Genomic DNA, 12,319 nt, shown 5'->3' on the forward strand with positions numbered 1-12,319 from the left:
TAACAGATAAGTAAGCATGGAAACCCTAGACATATCGTTTCAAAATAATTTTTTACTGCTTCTTAATTTCTTTGGTTCTTTTAGGGCCTGTGTTATCCAAAGATCTCAGGGGAATGGACTTAGATATCCTCCTAACTTACTACTCAGCAGCCCTGTTGATTAAATTTTGCGTAGGTTGAGTGGCTGAAGCAACTAGCATATAGGCTACAGAGCACCTTGTTCACAGAAGACTACAACAAGAATAATGGCAAGGGTTTTAATTTTTATCTTTTTAAGTTTTGGGCACCTGAGGAAGTGAAGTATGATTAGCTGGAAGGGAGCGAGATGTTTGCCCTTTCTTTCTGTATACTTTTCCATGCCCTGTCTTCCATCCTCTTTGTACTCTTCCAACCCCTGGCTTTATGTTGATTCCTGAGGAACTTGCAGTCTATCTTCACTTTTGCAGCATCTCCTAAAATTCAGCACTAATTCCAAATGAAAAATTTCTGTGTGTAATGATAGTAGTAATACTGCTTATTATTTTATTACCAAAAGATAATGTACTGTCCAGCATACAAGTCCAACATACTGAAGCTGAGGAGTTTAATGTTGGGACTGTCTTTAATGCATCTATACCTTTAGTTCACACAGAAAATACCAAGAACAGCTGATACATTTCAACTTTTGTAGGCTCAGTAAATGGAGTCAGTGACTATGTAGTGCTTAATCCAAAACTTAAAATATACAAAAGCACAAACATGCTTGCCAGAACTTAATGTTTGCATTTCCTCTTCTCATCTCCCTTATGTGCTTTCTTGTTTGTCAAATTTAAACTGAGGGGGAAATAGTACCTCAAATCTAAAAATGATGGCTGCAGACAGGTTTGTAGTACTTAGAACACAGCATATGTATAGCAGTTTGTTTAAAATTTTAATTCTCTGCTTTTCACTAATGGTTTGGAAAACCAAAAAGTAAAATAAGAGGAAGAGTGACCCAATGTTTGGATACGAACTTTAGATTTGGTGGACTGGCATTCAGTTCTCACCTTTGGGAAATTCAGTTCTGAGATAGATATTGTAAATACATTAAATACATTATAATGGTAAATTCCAATGATTATAATCATTACAGTGATAAGTGATAATGATTATAATGATAAACACTTCAAAGATTGAGGAGTTCTCAGCTAACATGTTAATGGAAACTCTTTTAAGTTCCTAACATAGAAAGTAAATTATCTTTAAACATACTCTAGATTTGGCTTTCTAGTGTCATAAAATAGTTACATTCTGTTACGTTTTTGTCTTTTTTTGAATATTATGATCATAAAATGGATGTCTTGCATAAGTAACCTGGTGCAAATCAAGGATCAAAACATACATCAGTTCAAATTGTGGGCTGTAATAGGAATTAGTATGTTTTGCTTTGGAGCCACAAATGATGTTGCCATACCTGTCTCTTTTTCCCTCCCTCTCTGTTTTTGTTTTTTCCTTTAAAATAATTTCAGCACAAGTTTTAAGAACATGTTTTGTTGAAATGCTGGCACAGACATTTCAAAGATTTGATATTCCTCCAGATTACAAGAACTAAAAGAGTGCTTTCTTTATAAACCTTACTTTGGAAATAGCAGCACTGATGTTCTGTGTGGAAGGTGAATTATTACATACTTGGAAAGTTTCAGAGAAGTTAGAGTCTTAGCACTTCAGAATGTTTGTGCAGTTTATTTTCCCCTTACCTCCCACTGTGAAATATATTTGATCAACCACTGAGTTTGGGTGAATGACAGGAACTTAAGCTGGCTCTGTCCCGTAGAAAACTTGTTGCATCTTGTCTCTGTCCAAATGTTAGCATTAGACAATGGAACATTAGTTTGTAGAACACTGAGTAAATGACTGAAAAGTCATTTTCCTCTTCCCTGTCAAAGAGCTAAAATACATTCTTGCACATGGAAGTATTAGCCTCCTAATTATTCTTTCTTTTTCTTCAACTGCAGTTGCATCATTTTGAAGGACAGTGTTTATCAGAAATTTACAGACATGAATTCAACACCACAATTTTGATTGCTGACTAACCAAAGCAGTGGTTTGTCAGGTTGTGTTTTCTTTCTTCTGTTTTCCAACGAGGTTAAAATAAATAACCATAACTGTATGTTTAATTCCAGTATTAAATGGCAGCTTAGTACTTTGAAAAAATAACCTAGTTTTGTGAGTATTACCATGATACTTATGTGCATTAATAGTAGTCTACATAACTCTAAATATAATGTTTTTAATGGTACAAAATCAACCAGTTTAATCAAACAGCAGAATTTTATTTTGTTTTGTAGCTTATTTTTTAGACAAGGGAATCTCATTCATTAGGAGGTGGAGACCTTTGTTAAACCACTGCACTACTCTTCCTTTTTTGACTTATTTTTAGTTGACCTTAGCAAGCTATTCTCATAGTACTATTATTAGTCCTCCACTGTTCAATCCCTGTATCTTTCTCCCAAAGAAATCTACAGATTCTGTACCAAGATTCACTGTCTGAATATATGCAGATCAGAACACTTATAAATTAGCAAAAAATGAAATAGACAGTTGCATGTGTGGTAGCTTCCTGTAGACACCTCAGGTGAAATATATCTTTAGGTTTATAGATCAAGTCAGAAGAGTCTTGTATGTGTTAGGAAATGGCATGATATGAAACACTGATATTATTGTGAAGGAAGGTATAGAAGATAAATGAGAAATTGTGCTTAGTGTAAATGTGGAGTAAAGGAAGAAAATTGCACAGAAAAATGCAAAAGTTGGATAAAGTGGAAGGAACAGTGTTTAATGCTGCCTTGAAGTCAGTGCTGGGAAAGTGAAGCTTATAAAGAGCAAAAGGAAATGTACCATGTTCAGAAGAAGAACAGAAGATCTAAGCAGCTGTACTTTATATGGAATGGTGTTTGCAACATACCTGTGTGGTCAGACAGTTGCAATGGAAGAGATTAAACAATCAAGAAATATTGGGAGAAAAGCTTCATTGACAGTATTGCAATATGAATAGAGAGAGAGAACATTTAATGAGCTATCATAAAAATATACCATTGAAGATTAGGTAAGATCTGGGTTTGCCTTAATGTGAGAAAAGGAACAAATTGAAAATAACCCTTAAACTATTGTAAATACTAAATGCTACTGATAAATAGTAATGGTGGTGTATTTTACAGAGGCTGGAACAAGCAGGGAAATAGAAAAGAATGTGTGGGAAGGCCCAAGTATGAAATTCTGTTTTCCTTGAATTCAGAGATTGAAATTTGTACAATTTTGATGGTTTAGGAATCTCAATGTAAGGATTCCAGTTATGCATAATCTAACGAAAAGAGATCAAAGAGTTAGCACAGAAGGGACAAGCTGAAATGTGGTAAATACTGAAGTGGGACAGATTAAGTAGATTCTATATTACTGGAATGGATCACTCAGAAATAGAGCATAATGTAAAAGGGGACAGAGACAGACAGACAGACAGACAAATGAAAACAGGCAGAAAAAGGACAACCAAAAAAGCCGGACTGTGGTCTCAAGACTTTTTATTCTAGACTTTTTAAGTATGATGGATAGCTGGTTTCTAGGAAGGAAGAGTGAGAGTGAGGACAAAGTCAAGAACAATTGCATCATGAAAAGGAGATAATTATTTGAGAGTGTAGTATGAGTGAATTAAAGAAGACGACGAGGCTGGCAGGTTTTGCAAGTCATCACCTGATGCTGTATTCTTTTGAGAAAATTCTAACTGATCTTTTATTTATCTATGCACTGACTCAGACACTGCTCTAAATATTTCTCTTTATTTCATTCATTCTGGTCCTAGAGATGCAAAATGATTTTGTCAAAGTTTAATCAAACTGATTAACTCATTAATTAACTAAAATTAACTAATCTGTATAGTACACTTATCGCATAAAGTTTGGTTTTTTTTAAGTAGCTATTTAAAATGTATGTGTTTGAGCTATTTTAAAAATCCAGATAACCTGAGTTGTACATAAAGAAACATCACATCTGGAGATGTGAAAATATTAAGTGAAGAAAACCCTGCATCAGTAATTGCCACACTATACTACCAGCTATCTGGAAGTCCTATATATATTCCTAACATATTCATTGAATACCTGTGAGCATGCTAAGAACCACTCTAAATACCATTCTTTTACCAAAAAACAGTATTTTGGGCATATAGTGATTGCTATATAATGCTTAGGTGTATTTAGTAACTTCTGACAAAACAGACTTTCGACAAATGTATTATCCTTTTTGCTGAAGAAAAGAAAAAAAATGCTCTAATTTCTCTTACATTCTACTATGTTTCTGCTTTTTTATTGTTATTCTTTTCTGGTCTGTTTCCAAATTCTCCAGTTTCTTGCCTGGGTATCAGTATGTTGTTACTCATGTTGTTCTTGCTTTCTGCTCTGCCTGTAGTAGATTGTAACAGAAATAACCTCATTTTGTTTGTTGCATTTTCGGTTTTGAATTTTGATTCTTTTTATTAATGTGTATTAAAACAACTTTGTAGATGATACAGGAGAAATTATAAAAACCCTCATGGGGTGTATATAATTTTAATATTCATTCAGAGTATGCTTTTATAGGGTTTGTACACACACAGACACACACACATATAGAATGCATATTACTAGGTAGTAATGTATACCAGAATACTGGCAGATAAGAAAAATTTCAATGAATGAATAGCTTTGACATTAATTTTATATCCAATCTCAGCTGCTTGATTTTTATATTAGGAGCACCGCTTCCAGAATAGATATTGAGAAAATTCACTCTGGTCACAGATTTTTTGTATTAAGGAAGGAAAACTTAGACTGCTGAAGAAATTCCAAGCCCTCCTTTCACATTGTAGGTCTTAGTTTTCTTAGTCACTGACTTTATTTGTGTTGTATTTTGTGTGAAGCAAGTTTTGAAGTGAATTAAATCATGCTCTAAACTCCAAATTTAACTGTAAATGTTTGAATACAGTATAAACTTCTTCACACAGTTCTCTGTTTCAAGAAATATATGTCAAGTTAGAACTTTTTTTTCCCTATCTACAGTTATATTTGAACAAAAATCACTGTGTTTGACTGGGTACCTCAGCAGCTCTGTACATAAATTGGCAAAGAGTTCAGTAGCTAACTGGGATTCAGAACAATCAGAATGGATGTTTCCTAGGCATAGACTGTGCAAAAATGAAATTCAGAATCTGAAACATTGCTTTGAATGCAGGCAATTCTGCAACCATCTTCTTTCTTTTGTATAGTACTTTGTAGTTAAGAGCACTTGCCTTGGCAGAGGAAAACATGGGTTTGAGATACTCTTTAGCCTGGTGGGATTTGAATCTCCCGCTTCCACAATCCAGGCTATTTTCTTTGGGAGTATTTGAATCCCCTTTTTAAAGCTGACCTCTACCACCAAGGGCACAAGATGCATCAGTCTTGAAGAAAAATCTCTGAGAAAATGACTGGCTCAGTCTAGAATTTAAGGCACTTCACCAGAAGTAGTCCACATATTCTTATCCCTTGTCCTTTAACTAACTTTAGCCAACAGAAATAACATTAATATTTTAGACTGAAGATGGCTTATGCTGCCTGAGCATATGCCCAGCAAACAGGGAGTCTGACAGATGAAGAATAATATTTCTTTGTATCCTTAACATCCCTTAGCCATGAAATAAACAGGTAAGCAGCTCAGCAAAGGCAGGTTCTTAAGAGTCTGCACATTGGACCAAGAAAAGAGTATGTTATTTTCCTGAAATATTAAGTTCCAAGCACATTTCAGGTATGTCTTCTGAATAAGTTCTCTCTACTTAGATGCCAAAATTCTCTAGGGAAGTGGCAGTAAGTGCCTCTAAAAACTTTGTTGAATCTGGCTTAAGTGTGCAGGCTGTGTGTGGATGATTAATCGGCAACACCTAAAAATCATTACTATATTAATGCCAAGTGTAAATGTATTCTAATCTAAAAACATTAGAGTATGCCTGTCATATAAAAAAAGTTGAAAAGACTGAAAGCTTAGAAGTGATAATCTAATGAGTGTATGATACTTTAAATACTTCTGAGATTAATTTGGTTTTCTGTGGGATTGTGCTTTCTTTGATGTGTTCCTTTTTTCTTTGATATTCCATGAGTTGTCTGGGTTTAACAATTAAAGATTATAGGTCTGATCCATTTCAAAGATGCGGAATGCTTACAGCTCTTAAGAACTTCTGTGGAATTTGTGAGTGTTAGTACTTCTACAAAATCAGGTCCAGGTTTTAAAAAACCCAGAGCCCTAATTTAGGAAAGCTATCAAGCAAATACATGTTAATGATACTGATATACTATATCCTAAAGCACATGATGTTCTTAAGTGGAAGAAGAAAGGAAAAATGCCGTGTTTTAAATATATTATTAATTAATTTTAGTATAGTATTTTTTCATAAAAATTAAAAAGAGAGATATTACTATTAAAATGTGAGACTACTGATATGTCCCAAATAAGAAAATAGAATACAGTTTTCTGCAGCATTATTAAACAAATCAGGGAACAATGTCTGCATATTTGAGAAAAAAGCCACTATTAATAGCCATATGGAACAAGAATGCTGTTTAATAGCATATGCAATTTTAAGAAAAAAAATAATCTGTTTCATTTTGTGCATTTATATATTTATCTTGATCTCTTCCTTGTTTTCAATAATGATACACAAAAGTGCTCTGAATAAAACTGGTAGTGTTCCAAAGCAAAAGTCAGAAATTCAAAATACAACTAAAGTGCATTATTAACAATAATTTGGGGAACGTAACTTGCCAAGTTAAAAGTAATTTCTTTTTGTTGCAAGTTTTAACATAGCTTATTGTATATGCAACCTCTTTTGACCAAACTCACATACCAAGATGTAAAGTTTTGATACTGGTTTTCAATCCATACGTAGATTTCCTTTGTAATGGAGGAAAAGGGTACAAACATATTAGTTAATACATAATTGTTACTGATCTTTTCAATAGGGAGAAAGAGTTCTCCTGAGAACGATGGGTAAGAAAGATGGCACCAGCTTTTCTCTATATGCATGTTCTCCTCACTGGAGAACATAGGCTAAAAAGCAGAAGGTCCTCTCTCCCAGACTCTCTTAAGAAGTCATGCAGAATATTTCTTACTCCTGTTATATAGATCAGTGTCTTCTTAATGTGAAGAGCTATGAGGGTACCAGAGGAGTTGCAAATGTGGAACCTGTCACTTTTCAAGATTTAAAGGTCAGCAAGCTGTGCTCCTCAACCAGGAACAGATGAAAAGAATATTATAAACTTAGAAGAAGAAATGGCTCCCACTTTAATCAAGGAAAAGGTGGCAAACTCTGTGGTTAGCATTATTTATATTTTAATACTTGATAATGATCCAGTAGTTGACCACTTGTTCATTTTAATCAGGCCTCACAATCTCATTTGGGAAGGCATGGTGACTCTCCATCCAAGCTTTTAATTTTCTGTCTTCTGAAAAGTGTATACAACAGTGGGGAGGTACGGCAGAGTTCTTCACATCAACCGAGGACAGATTCCTCTGCCTAATTTCTAGGCTCTCAGTTACTAGCAAGAGACTAACATGTATGACTCTATATTCTGGACCCAGGAGCCTGTCTAATTTTAATAGGTTAATCATGTTAGGCAACTAAACAGGTTCAGCCTAAGGAATAGATTTGAACAGAGATTCCCTATACCCAGATAAATGGGGAACACAACCAAAAACATTTAAAATTATGAGAAAAGAAACCATGGTACCTCAACAGTATTCCCTTAAAGGATGGAAACAATGAGCTCAGTGCAAGGCCTGGTAAAATTGAAGTGAGGGGCTGGACAATGAAAACTACATTTCACAGCTCATGCCAATGAAATTATAATCTTTGCAGAGGAAAAGTTTAAAAATTACTACAGGTAATTTAAAAAACCCATGACAAAGGTGAGTTTGTGAATCGCCTGTGACTACAGCTTACATTGTCAAAAACGTTAATGAGGATTAAGGCTTAAAATAGGGAGTGTGAGGAAGCCATTCGCCTCAAAGGCAGTACTAATTCCCCCGAAACAGTTATTGATAGTTAAATCATTAATCGTGGACAAACAGTATAAAGTAGAATGACTTATATGCTTCTCTGGTTCAATTGCAAAATAATTTGTACAGGACAGGTAAGCTCTTGCAGTTTACTAAGCAGCTTCCAGTAGTGGATGAGTTCAAGTAAAAAGTTTCAGTGAGAGAAAGGAAAATCCACAAGGACAAAAGGAATAAACAGTAAGAGGGAAGATAAATCAGAGTAATCTGAAATGTGATTAAAGAGAAAAGCAAAATTACAGAAGCTTTTTTTATATCTCATAAAAGTCAAGTCAAAGGTGCCAGAAAGACATCACCTATAGAATGAGTGTATGAGAGTAGAAAACAAGAACAGTTACTCTACCCCCATCACTGTCCCCATGTCACAGTGATGATTCCTCTGCAGGCTCTTCCGATTTTCTGGCATACTCTTTCTCATGCTTCAGAACATGTCTGGTATCCACCCGAATGGTCCCCAAAACCAAAGGATCTCCCAGATCACACAGCTTTTTGTCATAAAGTCGGTATTTGGTTCTCTCTCTTTGGGTCTCTTTTGTAGTCCAAAAATATGTACTAATTAGTGAAAAATAATTTAATGTGTGCAATTGCTTTGAAATCCAATGTCACAAGCTGTCCTTAAAGTGTCTTCATAAATTCTGTTACTAAAAGATCAGAAGAACAGGAGTGCCATGTGTCCACTCTTAAATATAATGATGTTTTTTTTTTACCTCGTGGACTGGTAAATAGAATTATAAATATAAATTAATGTGTATTTTTTAGGCATAGAGATAGCACAGTTTAATAGCATATATATAGCAATGTTCATAGGTGCTATAATAAACAATTTATGTTTAATATGTATTTCTAGTATGAAAAATTAACAACATAATAAGAAACTTTTCTCAAAAAAACTTTTATTCGAAGACAAATATTTAATCCTAAAAAAGAAAATAAATTATATAATTCAAAATTAATTTAAAAGTATTTCTTAAATATATCAGAAAAATAAAATAATTCACATTATTTGAACTTTCTTAAATGAGATAATTGTCTTTTTCTTTTATATGATGCAATATGCTCAAAGTTTATCCAGAGAATTTTTCACAAGCTTTTCTTTTAAAATAATAATGAAAGACAAGAATATCTTTTTCCTCTCCAGGTAAGAGAGAAGAATTTTCCCAGCTGGATACTGCTTTAGATGAGAAATTACTATGGAGAAAAGACTTTACATACCAATGGCTTCATACACAGATTTGGGATTATGAAGCAGCCAGTTCCAGAAATATGAAGTGGTGAGGTCATCTCCTTTAAATTAGATTTTTTTATTGTAAATGTATCTTGTAAAATGAAACCTAGGTTAATTGTCTTAAAACAAACATGACTTTGTAGCTAGCAGCCAATACACCACACTTCCAGGTCCCAAACAGAGTGCCCTTTAGAACTGGTTTAATCATTGTATGGATACTTCTACAGTGATAATAAATGCAGAATTTATGAATATCTGTATAACTTTAAACTAGCAAGGCAATGCTTTCTTTATTATGAAGAGCATAGAAAAAAGTGCCTATTGTTCATATATTGTATAGCTGCCTTGGTGTGTAATATGGTTTTATGTAATTAGATAAACTGTAACATTATCTATCTTGTTAAATTTGATTAAGGAATTAAAAAAAAAAGAAGCCAACACTTTTTTAGGTAGATAGTATGCATTTGTGTTTTATCTTGAAAACATAAACCCTACCCTTGCATCTCTAAGGTATATTTTAGAAAAATGTTGTAAAAACTCTCAGTCTGCAGTAACTTAATCTTGGTTGTTAAACAGGTAAAATCTCAGTGCAGTTAAATAAAAGGTTAATTTTATTCTCTAAACTAATATGAAGATATAGTCAGTATATGTTGGTTATAAATGCAATGTAAGCCATTAATATCTTATTGAAGTCATTAGTAATCACAATGCTAAGCACCTTAATAAAACTGAACAATGTGTCAATAGGCAGTGAATTTAGTATTAGTGTTTTAGATATATTTTTATAAAAATAAAGTTAATTTGTAATGAAATGCACTGCATATTGTTATGCTTTATATGGAAAAAAATTCCACATTTCAAAATTGTATCAGTAACTTGTGGAAGTATATTGCAGCAAGTATTCCTTAGAAAATCTTTTTCTCTCAGTCATATTTCATAATAGTGAAACATTCCAAGTGGTATTTTTTTAAGGTGATTGTCATGGCTTTTAATTTGAATAAAAATACTGCAAGAGAACATTTAATGTTTGAAAGTGAGAAAACATGACACTTTATAAGACAGTCTTTGAAAAATATTTACCAAGCTTCTGCAGGTATGTGTAATGTACCAAAATTTGTATTGACATTTGTTAAGATTAAAATCCCATCTATGCCTGTAGCAAAACTCCCATTATCAGAGCAGCTGATACACTTATCTAACTGGAAATGGTTTTATTCCTACGTAAGATAATGTGACAACTTATTTGATAATATCTGATAACTATGAGCTTGACTTACAGTCCCAGTAAGTTAATGGAAGCTCTTTCATCCCTCTTCTATGAGTCAGGACCTGTGGCTACAATTTATGTCAGTACATACAAATATGCATGTATTTTTATATTTATTGATATCTACATTTTGAAAATAGTGTTTTATTATTGGAATAAACAATTATTCTAATACTTTAAAATATATCTTAACTGTGAGCTTATTTTGAATAGTCCTATTTAGCTGCCTTTGAGCAGTAGCATTTCCAGGAAAAGAGATTCTGTACAAGTATTTTAGTGAACCCAGTACAGTGGGGTTTATTGAAATTTCCATTCTATGTTTTTCACAGCAATCGTTTTTTGCCTGAATTAGATCCTGCCATATGCAACGGTAGACGTGTACAGCTTGTGGTAAGAACTTGTTTTCGCGTAGAATTTTGCAGAATTCAGCTAAGGCTTGATCATGTTTTCAAATGTGTACTTAGTATAAAAACAAGCAGGAGCTTTTTTGGGTTGAATATTATTCTTTAATGTTGTCTCTATTTGGCAATCAAATCAACCGTTGATGGAGATCAGAGGAAGATGTATGGACAGAAGAACCCATGTTTATATGTAAGGCATTGATTTCGGATCTGGTACTGGTTTTTGTTTTTAAGACATCAAACATTACTGGGTGTTTTTTAAAGCTTCCACTGAACCTTTAAAAAAGCCTTTAAAAAGGTACTTCAGCAGTAATTACATTATTGACTGAAAACATGTATTTATGTCAATCAGACAAGTTTAAATGTTCTTAAACTCTGTAAGATAGTCACATACCTACTTCATTCTTACATGTATAGTGTGATATATTCAAAACAGTAAGTTAGACTTTCATGTTAATGAAACAGTCTTTAAAATTAGACTTATTCCTACATTTTCTTTTGTATATTTCTTAATCTGTTTTTCTTTACATCTTAAAATGCCTTCTACTCTTTTCACATTTCATTCTTTTCTTTGCAGAGTTTAAAAAAAAATCTCTGTTTTCTGAAATGGGTAATTCTACAGTATGATGGGAGGGGGAATATAAGCCATTTAACAATCTGAAGATTTGCAAGATGAAAGACTGTGTCATAAACATCCAAAAGTTCCTTTGATAGTGATCAGTGTAATGATGCCTGTAGACCCACTTATTTCATATATGACTTGACATCTTATAGCCAAATTAGCAATATTCTTGTTGATATAATTACAAGTGGATAAAAAAAATGTGCAAAAACTTACAGACTATACTTAATATAGCTTTATAAAAAATTTTAATTATGATAGATCTGTATTTTCATTTGAATGTGTATAGTGGGTACTTAATACTATTGCAGTTGTCTATATATTTATATATTCCATGCGTCTACTGAAGAAAAATTAAAATGCGCCAAAATTGAATTTTGTAGCAGTTATACAGATAAAATGTTTTCAGCTTTTGATTTCAGTAGGCAGTGAGTTTAACACATTTCAACAAATGTGTGTATGTGTATATATATATGTACTCTGTATTTATAAAGTGTAACAACATATTTTTGTTGCTGTATTTGCTTATACTGCTCATTATTTTAAAAAACCCTATAACTGCTAAAATAATAAAAATCATTCTATGTAGTGATGAGAATATGAAGTTATTGCATTGAATTATAGGGGGTCATTTAAGCTAAATTTGTTTAATGTAGAGAAAATCATGGCTTTCCCTCCCCCACCGCCACCCCCGAAAAAGAGAGACATTTTTAAATGCTTCAGATTTCAAGT

General features: G+C 33.1%; 1 protein-coding gene across 1 annotated transcript in view; it reads left to right on the plus strand.

Moving 5' to 3' along the window:
- The window catches only part of LRRIQ1 (leucine rich repeats and IQ motif containing 1), a 117,327-nt gene that overhangs the window by 85,670 nt on the left and 19,338 nt on the right, over positions 1-12,319 (plus strand). The window contains exons 25-26 of the mRNA XM_064509843.1: positions 9,220-9,343; positions 10,894-10,954. Coding sequence (XP_064365913.1) covers positions 9,220-9,343; positions 10,894-10,954 — 185 coding nt within the window. The remainder of the gene's footprint in view (positions 1-9,219; positions 9,344-10,893; positions 10,955-12,319) is intronic.

Source organism: Dromaius novaehollandiae, chromosome 1 (assembly GCF_036370855.1).
Source record: "Dromaius novaehollandiae isolate bDroNov1 chromosome 1, bDroNov1.hap1, whole genome shotgun sequence".
In the NCBI taxonomy this organism is placed as follows: domain Eukaryota; kingdom Metazoa; phylum Chordata; class Aves; order Casuariiformes; family Dromaiidae; genus Dromaius; species Dromaius novaehollandiae.